The sequence below is a fragment of the Condylura cristata genome, unplaced genomic scaffold, assembly GCF_000260355.1.
Source record: "Condylura cristata isolate star-nosed mole 26May11 unplaced genomic scaffold, ConCri1.0 scaffold00030, whole genome shotgun sequence".
NCBI classification, from domain to species: domain Eukaryota; kingdom Metazoa; phylum Chordata; class Mammalia; order Eulipotyphla; family Talpidae; genus Condylura; species Condylura cristata.
The window spans coordinates 20830145-20853101 of record NW_004567131.1 but is presented as its reverse complement, the minus strand read 5'-3'; the positions used below and the strand labels follow the sequence as shown (position 1 = coordinate 20853101).

Below are 22957 nucleotides of genomic sequence, written 5' to 3'. Positions count from 1 at the left end.
ATAGAACAAACTGCCATCCCTGGTCTGTGGTTCTCAATATCATTCCCTATTAGTTTTGTCTTGGCTGATGCTCTGATGTGCTCCACTTCAACCCAGTTCACCATCTACCTTGTTCTGTCACTACGCAAATGCCAAACTTAGTCTGGTTATGCCTGGTAAGGGAACAGCTTCATTTCCACAAGCAAGAGCATCTTCCTCTTTCTTCTGCTGTTGCTGCCATCTTGTGTTGATAAAATATCATTAAACTCAGAAAACCAGGACCCCACTAAACAACCTATTGGAACTAAACAATCCTATAGCATCCTATAGGAACTAAGCAATTTCATCATTTCCCAACTTGGAGACATCTGAACTTAACTTACTATCACTGGGAAATTTTGGACAAATAAAAGTGGCAATGGATTTTGAGATAAAGTTAGGTAAAATGTTTCATGGATGTCTACATACAATTAGGAGACTAAGCTAATCTGAACATCTGCTTGCTTGTTAAAACACTACGAGAAAAAAAAACTAAGAAAACTAAAATAGTGAGTCATTTTCAGGTGGTTAGATTGTAGGTTACATATATAGATTATGTACTTTATGCATGCATTATTTATTTTTAAACTGTTCATTTCTCTACATACTCATATATGTATATTCATTCATATTTTTATTCCTATATATTCACATATAGATACAGGAATAAAACAAAACAATTTAAAAATTACATAATATATTCTTTGTGGAAATTCTGGAAAATATACAAAACGTAAAGGGAAAACATGATCTATGGCCTAACCATAGATCTATAATCTTTTTCCCCCTTACTGTTATTCCTTTTAAGATTAATTTATTAAAAATGATCAAGAGGGCCCTCGCTGGTGGCGCAGCAGATTAAAGCACAGCACTGAGAAGCTAAAGCCACTTCAACATGAGTTGGATCCCTGCCCCACCTCAGAGGTGACCACATGGAGCAGCAGACTCTCCTGACCTACCTGCTGCTCTCCTCAGCAGTTACTTCGTCAGTCGGCCTGTTCTGCCTCCCACTCTGTCTCTGGTGGATCCTCTCACTGCCCCTGCACCTTGACCTGTACCCCAGTTCTATATGCATAAATAAATAAATCTTTAAAAAAAAGGTCAAGATTTTTTACTGGTGCAGATATTTTATCACTTATTTCATAAAAAGAAAAAGAGAGATTTTAAATAAGTTAGTGAATTATCACAAGGAATCCTCTGCCCAAAGGACAGAGGCACAGAGGCCTTGGCTGTTTGGGGGCTCATTTTGGGGAACAGAGACATTTGGAATTTCTGTAGTACCTTTGAATCATCTGAGGTGATTTTCAGCCTGTCATAAGAAGACATTAGTTCTCTGATTTTTCAAGAAAGCAGAAATACCTGTTAGATCAGAGAGAATAATACCTTCTGGCTCAATCTGATCCTTTAAGAGCTGCACTCAGAATGACAGCAAACCCATCCCACTCGCCATCCACAGTTCTAATCTAACTTTTGGTGTAGTTTGACATTTTTGTGGTTTCAATAGAAACTAAAATGCTTATAATCATGACCTTGATTCTAAGTAAATAACTGCATTTTATTTTATTTTAATTGAACCATAGGTGAACTTCCTAAGATGAAAATAAACAGATACCTCCGGGTTTTAGGACAGAATACAGAACAAATACTGAAGTATGCCTGATGTTTTGTGCTGATGGTTCTCAAACTATGCAAGTTGAACCCATGTGTTCCTACACTAACATTTTAAAAAAAGACTCAGAGTCTCTGCTCTACTCCCGAATATCTGTCCACAATAAGCAGGTCAACACCACAATATAAAAATGGAAAGTTCCCTCCCACTGTCTTTATCAAACTGTAGTTCTCTATTTTTCAAGCCCTAAAATTGCAACAACACACTATGTGTGTTTTGATTCCATATTTGTAAAAATCACAATTAGACAAAAAAAAAAAAAACAATTTTTAAACAAAGTTAGAAAAGTTTTGAAGTTTAACATGCACAGAACTCTGGTAAGGGACGAAGGGCACACATGAATAAATTGTAGAAAACATCACTTCTTTTGTCTGGACAAAAGTGAGAATCAAGCAAGAGAGAGGTCTTTTTTGTATTTTTAAGTAATTTAAAGTTCATTTTAAATTAAAAAAAAAACTTTAAAAAAAAAAAAAATTTTAAAAACACAGCTCTGGCCCTCCCTGGTGGCGCAGCGGGTTAAAGCACAGCACTGAGAAGCTTAAGCCACTTCTGCATGAGTTCGATTCCCGCCTGCCCTGGAGGTGACCACATGGTGTGGCAGACCTCTCCTGACCCCCCCCACTGCTCCCCTCAGCAGTGTACTTCGTCGATCTGCCTGTTCTGCTCCCCACTCTGTCCCTGGTGAATCCGCTCACCCTCCGCATCTCTAACTGTACCCCAGGTTCTGTATGAATAAATAAATAAATCTTAAAACACACACACACACAGCTCTTACAGACAGGTGAGGTTTGGTGGAACTTACCAGAAAGCATCTGGCATACATAGCCTCGCTTGCTGCTACAGGCATCATCCATCCATTTCCCTGCATCCCTTGTTTTCCCTCCAATAATAACAACACAGTCAGCCTGCATATTTATGAAGGGGGAAAAATAACATGAATTAACCATTAACCATTATTTGTATCAGTTCACTAATAAGAAAAAGAAAAAAACACTTATCCCTAACTTCTAAATTGGAAGACTGTCCTAATTCACTGGCAATATGTTCAATTCAAACTTTGTATGCAACTGCACCCCTTACCAGGCCCCTCAACCATGACTCTTGCCACTGAAATTGAAAATCACCCATAGAGTTGGATAAATTTTGAAGACAGATATGAGAAACTTTCCTATTAGATAATTCATCAGTTCCCCAATCACAGCAATCATCAAATAAACAACTGCAATGCCTTCTCCAAGTCCTGCCACCAGCCTCATTATCTCACCAGCCGCAAGTTTCAGGAACCCTAAAACCTATGCTTCAAAGAGTGTCTATTCATCTCCATCTCCCGTCATAGCTAGTCTTGCATTATCCTGGCTCAAAGTCTCTGCTCTACTCCAGAAAATCTGTCCACAATAAACAGGTCAACACCACTAAATATATCTGGAAAGTTCCCTCCCACTCTCTTTATCAAACTGTATTTAATCCTCTTTATCTTTCAGTCCTGAAATTGCAGTAACACAGTATCTGTGTTTTGACTACTTATTTGTAAAATCTATACTATATAATTTTATAAGCACTAAGAAAAATGGAGCAGTACATTTGATTAAAAAAATTAAAATTTTATCCTGGATGGGGCGATTACAATTGATTGTTGGTTGGTTTGTATTGCTTTTCAAGATGTTATACAAACAAAAACCTTTAATTATAATGAATTTTGATTTGTTTTGTATACAATCCAGTTCTCTTACATGAAGCATTTCTAAGCAAACCCTACCTCATTCCACTCAGCCATTTAATTTCTTCAGTAAGTTTTCAGTTCCCTCAGTAAATTTCTTTAAATTTCAGAAAATTCAAAGAATTTTCCACCCTGCCCTTTTTAATTGCTGATCTGACAAAGTCCAAGCTCATTCACAGAGCATCTAAATTACCCTAATCCTACTTTCCACCTTTCTAACTTACCCTACTTCTTTTCTGTACAGCACTCCTTTTACATCCAAAATCACTACTCCTGCCCAAACCCACCTTGCATATTTATTTTCTGAAAGACTTTCCTCTCTTGCCCACTAACATGATCTTTTCCATCCTCTTGCCAAATTTCCTGATTTTTATGTTTTAATACTCTTGAGGGGAAAATCCCATAGCTGATTCTTCATCATATCCTTTCTCTCTTCAAGTGGAGGGTTGCACAGATCACCCCTCCCACATCAAGTTTCTTCACTCCTAACCATTACGATGCTTTTATAGTTGGTCCTGTCATTATCCAGCTCCATTTCTTTCTTTCTGACATAAGACTTATTACACAGGTTAAGTGGTTACACCATCTTACCGTTCTTTATGTTGCCAAAATTCTGAGTATGGTATTTAATACCAATTGGCTGTTTGGTGACATAAGAATAAATAAAAGGAGCACAATAAAGGAGTAGTCATCTACCTTTTAGGTTAATATATAAAAACATTTAACATGGTAATGGTACTTGCCCCATCATAAGCACTATAAAATGTTAACACTGTAATTCTGATATCTGTAGAAGTAACTTTCCGGCTGATACCTCAAATACTACGACAACTTCAAGAACCCAGGAGCAGCTTAGGCAAAGAAAATTGGTGCTTCTGGGTGTAGAGTACACAGCCTGACTATTCCATAGACACAGACAGGGACTGACTTTCCCTACCTCACTCATACCCCTAAGCTGAAGAGTTTTCTTAGCTCAATTTGCTTTTCTCCATGCTGGCTCAGCCTGGAACTGTAAAAATCTGTAAGAATAAACCAGATCAAGGTAGCTTTTCACAGACGATTAACTACTAAGATGACGGTTTTAAGCATACAGATATCATATGGAGAGGTAACTAAAACTTATATTTACCTCTTCATAAGAAAGACTGCTCCTCCTCCCACCAGGGAAACCTTTTCCCCAGTTGGTGTAGCTAACTCCTCGCCCATCTGTCCACAGAAACGTGTGCTCAGAATTGACGTCATTCAGCCCATTCCAGGCATTAAAAGTAGAGCCTCTCATGTGGTAGGTAAGAAATGCTGAAAGAAAGTTTCACATGATAATTTTGAACTTTGAGAGGAAACACTCAAAATATGGAAAATATTCAAAGTATTTATTTTCAAATACCAAACATCAGGTTAAGGTATTTCTAAAGCATTACCTGAATACAAACATGTCAGTTAGCAATATTATCACTTTAACTTTGCCCTTTGGACTTTCAGATGTTTCTCACAATAAAAGCATAGGCTTTACTGGGTCAACTGTACAATAGTGCCTTGCCCAAAGGTACCAGGCCACTGGACCAAGGAGATCAAAGTTGCTGATGTCCACCCCCACCTCACTCTCCATTTGTATAGCCCACCTGGGTCCTACCATGTGCGGAGAGTTACACCATTCTAGTTCATGCACATTCATCAATGGATTTGTAGATGTCCTGATTTTATAAATCACATTATCTGATTATAATAACATGGGGGTGGTTATAATATCTTTGGGGAGAAGGCTTTTAGCCCAGAAAGTTATGAAAACAAAACTATTTGGCAAAACAAGAAGCATTCAGCTATCAAATTACCAATACGTTGGACTACCTAATTGAAAGAGCTACCCAACAGGGACTCCTCAAGTGAACTCCTAGGGGGTCAGCAGCTGTCCAGAGTGTGTTTGGACACAGGGGTCAGCCTGAGACTAAGCATTCACGTCATTGAAAGAGAGGATCTAGAGAAACCCATAGAATATGGAACAAATATGGCTTCTTATTCTTTGTCAGTTCTTAGCAGAGAAGATGGCAACAAATACCCAGAATTTATAAAAAGTACCATTCCTCTCCTTTAGCTTATCCACAAGCCTCCCACGTCAGCTGCCTTCTGCAGTTAGCACAAGACCTGCTGGGAACATGGGTGCCAAGGTGGATGAGCACCTGCTCTATACAATAGCAATGTCCAAAGGCTTACACTTAAATACTGCTTCTGACTGTAAACAGAAAACCAACTGTCAAAGCACTTAGGGTTATTAATAGAAAATGAAAACTAGAGAGAAGCCACAGAGATACAATCATCTGCTTATTCATGAGCAATTACACATTTCGGCCATTGCTCTGCTGTTCTGCAGAGTTGTAGCTGCAGCAACCCAAACAGCACAGATTTGCTTATTTCTTAGTTAAAAAAAGGTAAATTGTTTTTATTCCTATATTTTTCAAAGAAAGAATATAGGTAGGTATTTATTTTGGTATTATTTTAGTACCTAAATAAGGTCATGAATTTTACCATATCCCCAATTTGAAATGAAATGTGGAAAAGCTCCACTGGCCAGTATTTCAGGACTAACATTTTCTTCTGCCAACAACCACAAGAAGAATTCAACAACGTGAGCCTGTTTTGCCAGAAATAATGTTATTTTATCTGAAAATTGTTTCCTTCTGCACATCTCTATTACCCAGGTTCTAATTTTGTTGTGCCAGGAATCAGCACTCTGTGGTTAAGAGAGGAAATCAATTACTGTGTTTCTCTGCTGGGTAGCAAAGCCCAAAATGTGGTAGGGCAGTAAGAGAAATGTGAATATTATATCCTTAATTTTTTTTTATTATATGCCATGGTTTGATCCTTTCCTGTCAGTATCTGGCAAGTTGCCGAAGTTGTCAAAGGTTCTCACTGAAAAGTTTGGTTGACTTATTGCACAATATCTCCAAGAGAGCACATGATAGCATTTACAGAGCCAAAGAAACACTTAGAGGAACAGCACGCAGGATCCTAGTGTCTCTTTTCTTTATTACATACCTTTGAGAAACGTTCCAGTAAATTTTCTCCAGTAAATGATACAAGAAGTCAAAGAATCTCAGCACCAAAAAGAAACTTAGAAATTATCCAGAATGTATGTTACCTTATCAATATTGCATAAATTCAGTGTACAAAGAACATCTCCCAAGTACCTTCCATCCCAAATGCCAGTCAGTGTTCATGACTCTATAGCATCCTCCCATGTTCTTGCTAGACTGAACATTTTCACAGCCTTTTGCAAAACTCAGGAAAGCAGCCCACCCAAGCAGCTTAATGGCTATAGTGACTTCACAACTATGAAACTAAATCTATTTCTCCATAATTGTTACTCACTGATTCTAAGTCTTCTTTTTGAAGTCCCTTAGGATAATCCTTCAAAGACCATACCCTCTGTCCAGGGTTGAAGCTTGGGACCTTTCAAACACATCTCACTTGCTTTGGTTTCCAAACTCTTCATCAGGGTAGTTATTTTTATCTGAATGACCAGTGATGGGTCACATGATGATGTGTCATCATGTCACAACATTAGCTTACTATCTGTATCAGGTAAAGTGGCCACAAAAAGACCATACAAAAGTGGTCAAGTGTCTTCTTTTGACAACATAATGAACTTTACACTCTTAAGTTTCGTCCTTCCATGCTCTTCAAAGTGCTGGCTTATGCTCATGTTTTAACAACTTTTTCCCTCAATTTGTTCAAAGTACACAATTAAAAACTAGTGATCATGCATTACAGATATGTGATCACATAACTAGAAGAGCAGCAAGTAGAAAATCCATACTCATTGTATTCCTAAAACTACTCTCTATCTTTGACGGGTGGGAATGGGCCACAAACTGGACTGGTGGAAACAAAATGGAATATAAACTGGAAGACCCAGTTAGGCTCCCAACCCTGCAGCTTCCCTAGCAAGCTCCAACTCCAGGTTCTCTGAACACTGTCCTAATTCACAGATGGGGTAATGACACCTTCTTCTTGAAGCTGTTATGACAATGGAAAGGGACTTTATGTGTAAAGTACCTAGCATGGAGCCTATGACTGAATAAAATAGTTCTCAATATGTATTTAAATTTCCCCTTCATATAATTTAATAGGAAAAATATATATTTAAATGTATGGCTGACTGTAAATGGCTGTATACCTTGCTCTTTTTCACTGAGTATAGATGCCAGATTTCCTCCAAATCCTATGCATGCTTTCCGTGCATCTTGCCAATTTTTTTTCTCTTCTTCTATAAATCCAAAGATCTTGAAACACTAGCATGGATGTTCAAAAAAAAAAAAAAACAAAATGCAGGAATTACCTAAAGGTAATATTGCTTGTTCTAAAGATATCACTATCCTTCACATGATCTTTCACACAACCAAGCAGAGATCAAAAATTAAGTCAGGTTTTTTTTTTTTTACCCACAAACATTCTCTGCAAGGTTTTTTCTTCTTTTGGGACAAAGGGCACAACTATTTGGATAATATCTTCAAGTACACTCTTTGTTACCATAATGAATTTAACATAGGTATCTCCATCTGTTCCTGCCAAACATTTTCTAAAGTTATGAGGTACATAGAATTTAACTTTTTAAAGGATTTATTTACTATGTATTATGCATACAAGAACTGGGGTACAGGGCCAGGGTGTGGGGATGCGAGTAGTCACCAGAGACAGAGTGGGGAGCAGAACCAGCAGATCTACTGAAATATACTGAGGGGAGCAGTGGGGAAGACAGCAGAGGTCTTCCATGCCATCAGGGTCATCTCCCTGGCTGGGGATCAAATCCAACGTGCAATGGCTATGGCTAACTTCATACTGCTGCACTTTAACCCCTTGTGCCACCAGGGAGGGCCCCATAAAATTTAGCTTTATGCTGAAGGGTTTGCAATGTTACTTGCTATATTGATCAATGGAAAGACTATAGTTAGTTTTCTTAGTACCTTGTTGTTATAAAGACTCCAGCCTTCCTTACAACCTCCTGGGCTCGGGGTGGTCGTAGGAATAGATGTGGCATTGATACTGCTATTATGCCGCTGACAAATGAAGGCATTGGGGTAACCACAATTAATATCATTCCAAAACCCTGACAAAGAAAGAACATAATTAAATTAGAATTAGATATTTATGCTTAAAACCACTGTTTTTATAGGTACATTAATATTTTGTAAGCATCCTCAAAAATGGCTTAGCCTACAATCAAACTTTAATTTACACAACAGACTTGAAAAAAAACTCTTGTTTTTGCTTTTATTACCTTATTTAATCTTCTCAACAACAGTGTCTGTCCTTATTCCCATTTTACAGATAAAGAATTTGAGAAAGGGGAGAGACAAACTTTCTCTGTATTTTTCTCAAATCAGAACATGAAAAAATGTTTCTCTTTCAAAATAAGAAGGGAGAAGACTTATTTACTAAAGGTTAAATATCCATTCTCTTTACAAATTGAAAGGTTAGACTGCTAAAATTAAAATATTCCTTTATTGTTCTAATTTTCTTGCCTGGTTATCAACACAGCTTGCCTATGAATGACATGATGTATCTCATGACAAGATAAATGCAAAAAGATTTTGATGTTGTCTACCTGAATTTGAATACATGGTTACACAGTTTTCATCATCGTTTGCAAAATTGGGTTCACCTGTAGCCCATGCCACATAATCCACTTTGCTTCCATCCATCCAACTGGAAAAGAAAAATCAGGGATTTAGCAAGAATTTAATCATCGCATAATTGACTAAGGCAAGATGTTGACTGAAACAAGAAAGCAGCACAGGATTCTAAGCAAACAGAAGAGGTTCTAGAAACACTAGCAGGAAAACCCAAGAGCAGCTGGTATTTTAGCTGCTCTTCTGTAGCAATCCAACCCCTTCACTAATCTCCCTTCTCTCCATGGGGAAAAATCAGGAGATGGGCCAGAAGCAAATGTTTCCCCCCTTTGTATTTCTTAGGCATGGTTCTTACAAAACAAAACCACTCAGAGAGGGAGAGAATATTGTTTCTCTTTAGGCCCATGTTTGATTTTTCAAGTTTACTCATTTCTAAAGTATGTGGGCTAATGCTTATTTTCCATAAATTATAAAAATTCAGAAAAATTCATTTTTCTCAGAAAAATGATGATAAGATCATCAGATTGGACCCTAATATTTTAGAGTGCTTAGCCAAGGAGCATCATACATTCCTGATTTACAGAAACAATGAATATGAGTTTGTTCAAAAATGACCAAAAAATAAAAAGTTCCAAGTCACCTGACATTTGACACACTGTGTGTCAAAATGTATCTGCTCTTCAAACTTAGGAGAACAAGTATATTAATGAACAAGGAAGAAACCCCCAATGCGTACTGATCTCCGTTCCCCCTTGCTGCCTGGCTGCTGTATCTTTCACAGAAAAGAGTGCAGCTATTCCTTTGAAGGGAAAGCATTTCATGCAGTGAAGGAATACTTAAAAGTAGTGCTGTTAAAGCCAAGAGGGGGTAGCCAGATATTAGGTCCTTTTGGTTCATGCACCAAGGACAGTCCACATGGGAATCATGCTTTTTTAAAGAAATTCAGTTTTTATATCTTTATATTTTCTTAAATGATTTACTAGCAGGTAATGATATCTGAGAATACAGATAGCTCTTTTGTGAGATTAAATCAGATGTTGAGCTGTTCAAGAATTGCCAGATTGAAAATATTTATGAGGATTGTATTACTTCTTGGTTTTATTCTTTCCTGAATCTTTTTAGACTGAGGACCCTGGAGGGTTTGCTTATTGCAAAACAAAAGTTTCAGAATAACTCCTAGGTGTGTGTCAGATCACTAGATTTAGGAAGGTTTTTATTTAGGTTTACTTACATAAACTTTCTATCCAAGCTGATCAATAAACCAATAAAATATGCCGGATGTGCCTCATTCCTGTTTACCTAGAACATGGGAATTTACATATAGTTCAATTTACACTGACATAACTGGTAAGTTCTTAAACTTTCTATATTTTAAGCCAAAGCATAAGGTATATTCACTAAAACAAAGATAAATCAGACTACATTATATCCTTATATATCAAATGAACTTTTGTTCTTTTATTACCATTCAACTTTTAAACTTTCTGTTTTGATCTCCTTTCTGACAATGAGAAAGCCATGAGGATGTTTAGAGAGAAAGTTACTGAATCAAAGTATGTTTACACCTACAATTACCTAGCAGTTTTGTAACAATCAAGAGATATTTTTACATGAATAATCAAGCTGTCTTATCTATTAGCTAAAAATGTGGCCTAACTAGGGCTGTCTTTTACATTAAAAATCAGATTACATTATAACAACAGGACTCCAGGATTGATGTATAGCAACTAGTTAGGAATTATCATTTTTGAAAATTAGTGTACTTGAAACCATCAAGTATAGACACTCACTATTCTCAGACTAAAAAATGTTGATGAGTTCTATGATTTCACACTGAATGTTCAAGGAATCAGGCCACTCATGTCTATGGCCAGTACTCTGGCATTCACCTCTGTACTCCTGACCCTAGAAGGTTCCAATTCAGCACATAATTTGAAGTTGTACCAAGTGATACCAATTATAGACATGATCTTTGCTTATCATATGAAACTGTTGTATTTTTAAATTTATCACATTCTTACATATTTCCATAGAAACTTCTTTTCACTTTCACTTTTTATAGAAACAAGATCACCAAAATTCCTCTTGCAAAATGCTCGTGCATTGTCCATGGTTTCCTTCTCTTTACTAAAATAATATTGGTAGTCTTTGTAAATAACCCAGCCATCTTCAGTGACTAGTGGATCTGAAAATTTAAGGGAAAAAGGTGATAAATTTTACATAGCTGAATACAAGAATCCTATATATACGTACATAAAAGTATAAAGGGTAAAGTAGTTATTATCACAGATAGTTGCAAGTCTGAAAGCCCAGAATAAGCAAAATGTTTATGCTGCATATGACTACTCATTTTCCACCAAATCTAAAATCTACTTTCTCTTCTGAATCAAGTTCTATATATCATTGTTGGATATGGATGTTACTTTCATCAATAGGGTAACATAGCTGGAAGGATTCACATGCACACACTTTTGACTGTTTATGTGTAGAGTTGTATGCTACACATATAAAAGTGCTTCATCTCAATATGAAAAAGAACTTTTAAAATATGGCTTTGCATGATTTAGGGTATAATTAGAGAACCCAGGAATTCACATCCCAGGAGGGCTCCTAATTCTTCTTTCAAACCATGGGATTCTATCATGGTAGTAGAATGAATAAGAGCCCCAGAGATATCTAGGTTCTAATCTCTGAAATCTGTGAATGTTACCTTATGAAAAAGGATTCTTTTTAGATGTGATTAAGTCAAAGATCCTCATAGGGAAAGGTTAGATTATCTGAATGGATTCCACATATAATCACAGGTGTCCTTGTAAAGGGAGACAGAGGAAGATTTGACTATGAAGAAAAGGCACAATGGAAAAATTAAATCAAAATTTACACTGCTGGTTTTGAAGATGGAAGAAGGGACCACAAACCAATAAAGGTAAGGGACTTAGATCTAGATGCTGATAAAGGCAAGGAAATAGATTCCCCCATAAAGTCTTTGAAGGGAGCGTGATCTTGATTTCAGCCAAATCAAACTAATTTTGGATTTCTAGAACTGTAAGGCAATAATATACCATTTTTATCCCATGGTGATTTAATATAGCATTATAGGAAACTAATACATGTTATAAATCAGAAACCTGAGACCTTGTTTTAGACGCATGCATCCTTGAGAAACTATTAATAGGCCTGTGCCACAAAAGAAGGTCCAAATTTTCATGAGATCCACAAAGCTTGTAAGAGTAGATGATTTCTGCTTTACTTAATTTTTGTATTTTGAAAAAGGTAAGAGGGGAAAAGGCTTTCACTGCAGAGAGCAGAAAGTAAGGAAACACATACTGTCTTGAGGAGCTGGTGTTGGCTCAGGTTTTGGTGTTTGTCCTGTGAAACAAAAGAAAATCAGATGTAAGGCATGCATAAACTATTACCTATATGTCTAGTTTCACGATTTTCATTTGTCAAATTACTTAAGAGTTTAATAGTTCTTGCTTTCTCTTTCCCTTCTTTGTGTCTACTCTCCTATGTAAGAGAAGAAAACAGAACTAGAAGCTAAGAGTTAAACAGGTTACATACAATAATAGCTGCCAGAAGCTGAAAAAGTTTTCAGGCACAACTAGTAGTATCATATAAAGGACAGTAAACAATATGAGCTGTGGAACCTGTGGGTTTTGAACTTAAAACTGCTTGCCCTTAATTTTGCCAACTGCAAGAAGGAGTTAATGATATGTGTAAAGAGAGAGAGAGTGTGTAAAATATGTGAGTTATTAGTATTTAGAAAGCCTATAAATGTGAGCTTTTATAGTCCGATCTTATAATTAGCTGTAAAATTACTTAACATTTCATTATTTGAAATCACTACATTTGAACCTTTTTTAGTAAAATATTTTCTTCAAACTCATTTTTATTAAATGTTTTTATTAAAAACTAAATGAAATATTTTTCTTTCCAAGTAGTGAATGATATATCTGAACTTTATTGCAATCTGGCAAAGGGATTTTGGCTTAACATATTTAACATCTGTAAGAGCTGAGCTACTAACAATACTTTAAAGAAACTAGTCATTGGCTAACTAGGAGACGTGTCACAAAAAACTGTTCACCACTAATTCCCCCATCCCCATTCTGAAAACTTGGAAAACACTAATCTGAGCAGCAGTCAGGAGGGAAACCAGCATCCAGCCAGCAGGAGAGCCACTCAGGGCCTCTCGCAATGGAGTTGGTACAGTTGTCAAGGTTCCTGGAAGACAGACTGCAAAGTGGTTCCCTTTATCTGTTTACAAAAGAGGAAGTTGTAAAGTTTTATATTTTGGTTCAAGAGAGGATTTGTTTATCTTAATCTGACAACCTGGATACCCTGACCTTAATGCCTAACTTGGGATGTGGAACTCTGAGTTATAGATAATCACTGCTACATACTGATGGCTTTGTTGTTTTCTTTTGTTGACCAATAATATGGGAGTCTAATAGCATTGGGAACCTCATATGGTGCTTGTTTTTGGTGTTGACTTACTTGAAAAGTGATACTTAGACTATTCAAACTTAAGGAAACATTCACCCATTGGATAACTAACGTAGGTCAGAGGGTGAAAAGCCCAAAAAATAAATTAAATTTAAAAAAACCAAAATAAATTTTCATCACTTTGCTCACAGAGGAGAACATCCATTCACGCCTGAGACTGTAGAACCTGAACCAGAATCACAGCTTGTGGGAACTGTTTTGGAGGACGTGATTCTTGTCCAGGATTCTGGGGTGGCCTTTTGATCTTCTGTTCCTTTGGAACATTTATCTGTGCTCAGCAACTTCATTCTTATCCTGTGAAATGATGAGCCCTGCCAGTTCCCTTACTTTGTTATTTTGTTTGTTTGGTTCTGCTAATAAAGGGAAAATACTGAGATGTCAGAATCTTAATTCTCCAATATGAGATAAAGGAGAGAGAGGTTATCATACCTTTTTGGATCTGGCAAATCCAGTTGTTAAGATGTTCACAGTTAATATCGTTCCAGAACATACCAGGGTCACCTTTCAATTCGCCACAGTATTCAACATTTTCATAATTATTAGGCTCTCCATAAGCCCATTTTTCATATGAAACCTATGTCAGATATATTGAATTGAAACTATTTAATGCCATTTGCATCAGGTCATCTCTCCAACCAAGAAAGAAAAGATAAAGTTCCATTTTTTAACTCATTTTTCTCATAGGTTTTCTACAAAAGCAAGATTTATGAATATGGGTGGAAAAGAAGTATCTTTGACTACATGGGAAATTTTGAAATAGGTATTCTATTAATTAATATAAAATTTTCCTTATTCTCTTTAAGCAGACAGGTTTGGCGGTCATAAAAGTGGGATTTATAGATATACGTAGGGAAAAACTTGACCAAAAAAGCTCCACTTCTTACTATTGCAACTTCACCAATCTCTAACCCATTCTTAAGTAATACTACTACAGTGTTATATTTAAAAATTTCTCATTACTAGATGGATAGATTGTTTAAATACAATTCTCTTTATATAATAAAAAATGATAAAATGTAACTAGCACAGTTATTAAAGTTTAACAAAATGAACAGTGGAAACAGATGGAGTGCTGGGTTTAGACCCTCTATGGAGCCCATAGTATGATCTATTTGTCAGAGATATAAGTGTAAAATATAAATATTAGTGAGCTATCAAATAACCCTGTAGAGTCTGTTGGGCTTTAAAAGCAAATAGAACTGACATACAAATCACTTCCTGTAATAAAGCCTCTCCCTTCTCCATTTGAGAATGGGTAAGTCTTACAAAGTCTAATGGCTCTTATGTAGTATCAAAAGTTTCTTCCAAAGGTCCTGACATCTATGCATCTATAAAGTACCCACTTCTTAAGTTTACCTGCTCCCACATCTATTTTTCATGATAGAATAAAAATATTACTTTACATAAACTAGTAGAATGAATTCTATTTTTCCCCTCAATCAGTTAACTGTGACTACTATGCCTGTGGTGAATAGGAAAATTGAGCCAAGGCAGAATAGAATTGATTTTACATGGAAAAATATGTCTAGCTATAATAAGCTGACTATTAAATTTTGGATTAAGCCTTCAGGATATCAAAATAAAAAATGATAAAGACAATGACATTTGAAATCAAATTACTCACAGGAGAACCATCACTCCATGTAAAGCCTTCTGAAGGACTCCCATATGTCAGTCCCAGCCAAAACACTTCATGGTAATTTCCACTAACCCTGTGACATTCAAGATATAAAGAATGTTTCTGCCACTGTATGCAATAGGTTTCGTTCCCTACATGGATTAGTCAAATCTGAATGTTACCTCCACAGTTTGTTAGTACAAAGTACAGAAATTTAATGACTAAATATCAACATTATATACTAAAAGTATATTTTGGTACAATCCATAAATATCCTAAAATTGGGTCACTGAGAGTAAATAGTTGTAAAGCTTTGAGTGATAGTCATTCATTGATTAATTTAGCAGTAGGTAATGATTGCCTTATACTTTTATGGAGTTAGGTTACTGTGTGATTTATATCTATAAAAGTAAAGCATTTGAACATAAAACTAGATGAGGAAGGACTCATGAATATGAAATGTATTTGAAGTACACCTATCATAGGTAGCATCATGAACCGGCAATTTTAGAAATACATGAATTTTCTCATCGTTAACATCTAAAAGGTAAAAGGCAAGAATATTACATAGTAAAGATACTTACGTTATCAGCCGCCATATTGCTTGCTGGTCCTCTTTATTATTGATACTAGCTAGATCACCACCCAGGGCTCTACAAAAATCACGAGATTCAAACCACGTTTTCTTCTGTTTTCCTTTTCCAAACAGCTAAAGATGATACGATTTCAAAAGATGTCTTACATTTCACAGCTTATCAAATTTAAGATTAACAACAATCTACTTTTGATGAGACTTAATTTACACAAAGGTGAACCATAACAATGACCCCAGATATCATCATTCTCTTGGTTCACTGATTATTTGTGTCACGAAATTTGGGGCTTATGTATCTGAGGAAAAAAAACACTTTTTAGTAATTTTAATTACTTAGAAAATAGAATTACTTTATTGTACAGGAGAAATGAACTAAAATGTAAAAAGCTTTAGGTAAATAAGTTGTACATATAGTTCACTATAGAAGAAAGGATTGATGAAGCTACATGTGACATTTGGATGGGAAAACAAGAAAGTTTGATATAGTAAAAGTACACATGATTAAGGACATCCCAAAATTCGTACCACTTTGTTATCTTGTTTAGGGTCCACAATGGGTAATATCCTTTAAGGTAATATCCTTTAAGGCTTCCATGTCTTTTAACCATATGTTTGCATATGTCAACAACTACTAGAGCACATGCCAAAGCACATTCACCTGACAGATATTTTAAAAGATGAGTTCAAAGCTAACTAAATTGAATAAAGTATGTAATTTAGAGACTCATACCAACAAGAAGATGGCTGGGACATGGGATATAGAATGAATCTAGGAAACAATACAGAAGTTCACTGTATCCACCAACTTTTGCCATTTTTATTGTTTTTTTGGTAAGTCCTGGCCTTAGTTGATACAAGTCTGTGGGAAAGGGCATTTGTTTTTAATGCACTATATCTCCCCAGTGTGATTAAGCAACCCAAGGGCACTTTCACCTTGACTTTAACTTGAACTATCTAAACAAAGACATTTTCAGCAACTTTTCATTTCAGTAGCTCCTGAGACTCCTGGAGCACCTCAGCTTGATAGATTGTTAGGTAACTTTTTATTAAATCAATTTGCTATCAGCTGAATTTATTTATAATCCCCATATTCTAATATATACAAAGATGTCTTTATATTTCCATCCTAATCCTACCCCAAGCACCTCTAAAACTTCACAAATTCTTCTGAAGTACATATTTTGATTTGTTGAACATCCTTGTGCATTATGTCCCCTGGAACATTAGGTTTGCTTTCTAGTTTTAGAGAATGTTGCTGCTTCTCTCAAAATCCTGTGACAAATCTTTATTACCTACCACCCTCAGGTGAATGTCAGTGCAGAGGATGAAACTGGCCTTTGTTTCGGTAACTTCAAAGTTTCCATAAGGAATAATAAAATAGTAGTCAAACTTCCTCAACTGATCCACATATAAATTCCTTTCTGTGTTGGCCTACTACATTTCCTTCTGTGTAATTTTTAATCCTGACTATTTAATCAGGATAATCAGGTTATTATCAGTGTCTACTGTTACTAGTAGGAGTTGTCAACCGAACCCTTCTTGAGTTAAAAAGACTAAAACCACCTCATTGCAACATATATTAAGTTCCTCATTAGCCTTGCCTAACTATCTTGCAAGGCATGGCATGACTATGTCATTCAAAGGATTGAAGTTAAGTGATTTTGAGAGCAGAATAGAGAATGATGTCATTAAGCAGTAGGTAAGTACATTTCTGTATTTGGATAAACCTACCTTTCTCTGGAGAGAAAATGACTTACAAGAGAGAAAAAAATAACCCACATGCTTAATTCACTCGGTGGTTTGTTTTGTTAACTTGATGTCATAAATAGAAATGGATGGTTCAACTGAAGAATATATCAAATATAGCAGATATCAAATTATCATGCAAAGGGTGCTAAATGAGCCTCATCCTGGAGATGCCCTTATCTCTTATCAGGCATAATAACCGGGGGAAAAAAAGAACCATTATCTCTAAGATATCTATGTGCTCTATTATAGACAGCAATTCAGTTAGCCAAAAACTTGGACTCTAAGTAAGAACAGAGCAAAAGTGAGATGCAGTAAGATAATCCAAGGGGCATCAAAAATTTCCATGAAGATGACAAGAAGTGCAATCTCGAACTAGGGCAGAAAAGATGGGGGAGAGAAGAGAAGTAAGGAGGTGAGGAAAGCATCTGTGACTTGCATTTGCAAAAATGACTATGTCCATTGGTCTAAATGCAAGTGTCATTAGCATCTACTCAAGGAAAATTGATTTAGAAAGACTAAGGCACAGGCCTCCAACAAAATATATTATGTCAGAATTTTCTATAGGCGGCTTTGTGTTAATTCCTTGGGTGGTAACTTAGATTGAGCATATTCCAAACACCTTATTAACCTTAGCAAAGGACACTCACCTTGAAACACAAATTTGTTTTACTGCTGGTACCCCATTCCTCTGGACATTTTGGTTCAGGAGTTGTTGTAGGCTCTGGTGGGCGAGTTACTCCTTCAGCCCAGCGTTTGCACACAAATTTTGCCTTTTCTTCACATTTCAAAACATCCCATAAACCTCCTGCAATCCCAGTTCTCATGGCAACACACCCTGCTTTTCGTCCTGCATCAAATACATACAGTAGACGTATTCACTCTATAGGATCTTGGTGAGAGCTGGCCACACTCACAGAAAACAGTCAAATGAGTTTTAAGTTGTGTGATTAAAAACTATACTGAATGAGAAAATATCAAGTAGTAGACCTATAGCATTTAGCAATTGAATTGTGCTATTTTGAGTTACTTTTACCTTTTATTTGTGCTATTTTGAATCATTTTTATCTTTTATTTGTATGCTGTACAACCTCAACTGAATTATGATTGCAAATGTCAGAGTTTAGATAACATTTTGTATTTTTAACATCTGAAAAGGTGTGCCAGACAAAGACAGACATAGAGATAACAATACAATAAACTTAGTATGATGAAATTTACCACAATGGCAAAAATAGTGGCTCAATATTACTTAAAAACATTTTTTATGTCCCCATCAGCAAGGAAATCTAAACACTCGGGGCCATAACAAAGAAAAGTTTTTGCACAACATAAAAATGGTAACAAAAAGTATAATACTAGTTGGGAGGAAACATTTGTACTCCATACATACAACAAGAGGCCAACATCAAAGAACTATAAAGGACTCAGACAACTCAACAAAAAGAAAAAAGTAACCCAGTCAAAAAATGGACAGAAGTGCTAAATATTCTTTTCCAAAAACACATGCAAGTGACCAATAGTCACAAGAAAAATCGTCCATCATCACCTATCATCAGGGAAAAACAAACAAAAGCCATGCTACATCACCTCACACCTGTAAAAATGACCCGTACCAAAAAGAAGAGAAACAAGAGTGGGCAAGGTTGTGGAGGAAAAGGCACCCTCTTCCCCTGTTGGTGGGAATAAAGCCTAGTGCAGCCCCTACAGAAGACAACATGAACTCTTCTGAAATTATAAATAAACCTGACGTACAACACAGCAATTTCAATCCTCGGCATCTACCGAAAGAATAAAAACACCAATTCAAATGGGAAACTGCACTTCCATGTTCACTGCTGCACTATTTACAACAGCTAAGTATGGAAACAACCTAAGTGGCCCCAAACAGATGAGTATGTCAAGGAGATGTAGTGTCCATGCGTGTGTGCATGTGCACATATGTATATATTGGTATGTCTATGTGTGTATACACACCCACATATACACACACATGGAATGCTACTCAGTTGTGAAAACAGAGAAACTATTGTCATTTTGGAAACATGGATTATGCTAAGCAAAATAAGTCAGGAGAACAACAAAGACAAGATGGTGTCACTTAAGTGTGGTAAATATAGAAACCAAACAAAGAGTTAGATAAAGACAAACTAAAAAACCACCCATGAAAGCTGACTAGAGAATGGAGCAACCAAAAGAGGAGGGGAAAGCAAAGCTGGGAGAAAGTGGACTATAGCAGAGAATTATGGGTGCTTTGGTGGTGTGTGTAGCAAGGTACTTTGAAATTCATTCTCCACCCAACACCCATGTAATTCTCTCAGGTCACTCTGTGAACAAACTTCAAAATGAGACATACCTGAGCAGGTATTTTGCTAAGTTACTCGACTAATTGTTTTTTCATTTTAAACTGAAAATATCACTCTGTTATAGAATTGTGATGAATGCTAGTATTAATGTATAAAAAGTACACAAAATAAAATGAGAAATATACTAAGTTTTAAATTCTGTTTTGCAGCTGTGGTTATTTTCAAGTTGTAACTGAGACAGAGGTTTGAAAATGTGAAGCTTCTTGCTGCTAAGAAGGGGTTATATATATATACGTATGTATGTATATATATATATATATATATATATACGTATGTATGTATATATATTGTATTTTTTTAAGACAATGAGCATTTACAAATAACAAAGTACTGGGGAGGTACATCTCCAAAATATTTTGTCTAAGCCTCCCAATTCCCTATGGCTCTGATTTGGTCCATTTTTTCTTTTCTTTTTTCTTTTTTTAAAGACATTTACTTATGCAGACAGAACTGGGGTACAGGCCAGAAGTACAGGGGCAGTGAGGGGATTCACCAGAGACAGAGTGGGGAGCAGAACACAGATGGATAAAGTACACTGCTGAGGGGAGCAGCGGGCGGGTCAGGAGAGGTCTGCGGTGCCATGTGGGTCACCTCCAGGCAGGGGATTGAACTCGCATTGAAGCTAAAGCCACTGTGGCTGGCTTGCAGTGCTGTGTCCTAACCCGTCACATCACCAGGGAGGGCATCATTTTCATTCTCTAAGGACATACCAGGACTAATTGCTTAGAATCCTACTGTTGAGTGAGCAACACCAGCAAAGTTAAGAGTTGAACCAAACGTGTCAACCTACCAAAATTTTCATATGTGGATATAGATCTTAATATACTGCCAGTTACTTAAGAATAAACTGAAAATTTACTATCTTTCAGAATAATTAAACAAGAATCACACTAGTCAAATGACTAATGTGCTTTCTTTATTAACAGGGGAGAACACAAAATTTAAACTTTCATAGATTAGTACTTATTAGGTCAAATAGTACATTTGTAATGTGAGCTATTATTCCTTCTTTAACAAAAACACAAATTTGGAGATTATGCAAATTCGTCTAAATCCATGCTTGCAAGCAAATTTTCTAATTTACATGACTAGTCCAAATGTGCAAGATACTGTTGGAGGTTTCTTATAAGGATAAAAACCTAAGGCATAAAAAGAGCTCAAAACTGTGGCACATACCAGGTATTTAATATCTGCACAACTCAGACATTCTTCCACTGAGAGTCAGTTGAATTCATTTTCAGTACTGAAAAGTATTATAATTCTTTGATTTTATGACTTCAGAAATAAGTTAACCATTAAGAAAATGTGTGATCATTTAAGATTTTATAAATAGTTTCCAAACAGAGCAGGGTCAGATGACCTAGCTTTTTTTTTTTCCTCCCTTTTGTTCCTTGGATCACTGCAAAATAAAAATTTTGCATATTTGCCTTGGAACGTTTAGAAAGAAAAGAGAATGAAACAGAAAATTATGCCCACGTCGCCACTGATTGACACGGTGTTTGGAAAGGTACACGAAAGAGCAGGCTTTGCCCGCTGGACTTGACTGTGAACGTAGACCTCCGAGCGCAGCACGTGGGCCTACCTGGCATTTCTGAATTCCAGTGAGTGAACCGAACCTCTTCCTCAACAGTCCACTGAAAGGTCCCTTTGTTTCGCACATCTGAAAGTCCCGTCCAAAAATACCTTTCAGGCCTCAATCCAACCAAACTGGTAAGAAAGGCTTGTTCATATCTTTTAAAAAAAAAAAAAAAAAACTAAGATAAATTTTAGAAACATTTATGGGACTTTTTCTATTAACATAAAAAGTAGTTCAAGCCTATAAGCTACAAAGTAGTTGGTAATTCAAACATATCATGTCTACGAAGATGTAATTTAAATTATGTGAACTCCACTGAGGAAATGTGAGGTTTTGAAGAAGGGTACCCTACACACAGCTGACTGCTAAAATCACTCAGGCAAGTATGTTCAAAGCACTTCATTCTACTTTCACCAGTTCCTCTGGCCCTCCTCAAAATGTAAAAGAATTCTGAAAAGACAGCATTTGAAAATGCATTGTTTTTAAAACAAACAAAAATCAGTATGCTCTTCAAACATTTCAAATTGTCTACTCAGTTTTTAGTTAAGCAAGTTGGTGTGTGTGTGTGTGTGTGTGTTGGGGAGGGTTTACAACATTATCAAGGCAATGCAAAGGAAAAATTTGCGCTTTTTTTCCCCTTCCACTCTGAACCAGAAGAGAAAATTTAGCAAGAAAGTATCTCTAGAAAAAAGTAGGAGCAGCATCGCAAATCCATTTTCTCTTCCTTTGGAGATCATCAATGTATTTGACATAATCTGGAAGTAATTCAGTTCAATTAGGATGGCCACCAAAGTTTGTCCTCATTGACATTTAACAATGTAGGCAGCAACAGAGCTGAGAATCTCTCTTTCCAGCTAAAGGAAAAGTGGTGCCAGAATTTTCAGGAACTAGCAGAAGTGTCAGTGTCTCAGAGAAAACAGATAGGGCAATACAGAGGAAGTGAGCTATAGCAGAATATTTATTTGACCCTAATGCACATAGTTACCCCTCCCAAACAAAACATAACAAAATGAAATGCACCGATGTAAATGTAAATATCATAAACACACATAAAGAGAAACAAACCTAAAATATAGGGAAACCTCTTTACATATCGCCCCAACCAAAGACCAAAGACCAAAGACCAGTGATAGTATAGATGAGAAAATGTCTCACGGTACTTACAGATGAATAGTTCGACTCTTTATATTAAAGCAAGAAATATATATGTTCTGATTTTCAGATGTTAGCATTATAGCAAGGTGCTATAATATATTAGACATCTAATTGTACATAAAAGAAGAATATGGGTTGAAAAACACACATTCTTTTATAAAGATTATATAAGTTGTATGGTATCTTTTATAATTCTCAAAGGAATTTTAATAGCTGTATTGTCTTCTACATTTTATTGGATCTATATTGAAAGGTCAATAATTAAAATTTACTGTATTAAAATTCAATAATTTTTACTTTTTTTTTTAAGATTTATTTATTTGTACATACAGAGCTGGGGTACAAGCCAGAGGCTCAGGGGCGGTGA

At 36.1% G+C, this 22957-nt stretch overlaps 1 protein-coding gene across 1 annotated transcript in view; it reads right to left on the bottom strand.

Moving 5' to 3' along the window:
- MRC1 (mannose receptor, C type 1) overlaps nucleotides 1-22957 on the bottom strand; it is a 73014-nt gene that overhangs the window by 10528 nt on the left and 39529 nt on the right. Inside the window, exons 11-23 of the mRNA XM_004691281.2 lie at nucleotides 21442-21590; nucleotides 18144-18343; nucleotides 15737-15861; nucleotides 15159-15246; nucleotides 13964-14108; nucleotides 12356-12397; nucleotides 11050-11213; nucleotides 10260-10327; nucleotides 9004-9104; nucleotides 8363-8505; nucleotides 7576-7690; nucleotides 4534-4700; nucleotides 2490-2592 (exon numbers count right to left, since the gene is read on the bottom strand). Coding sequence (XP_004691338.1) covers nucleotides 2490-2592; nucleotides 4534-4700; nucleotides 7576-7690; nucleotides 8363-8505; nucleotides 9004-9104; nucleotides 10260-10327; nucleotides 11050-11213; nucleotides 12356-12397; nucleotides 13964-14108; nucleotides 15159-15246; nucleotides 15737-15861; nucleotides 18144-18343; nucleotides 21442-21590 — 1610 coding nt within the window. The remainder of the gene's footprint in view (nucleotides 1-2489; nucleotides 2593-4533; nucleotides 4701-7575; nucleotides 7691-8362; nucleotides 8506-9003; nucleotides 9105-10259; nucleotides 10328-11049; nucleotides 11214-12355; nucleotides 12398-13963; nucleotides 14109-15158; nucleotides 15247-15736; nucleotides 15862-18143; nucleotides 18344-21441; nucleotides 21591-22957) is intronic.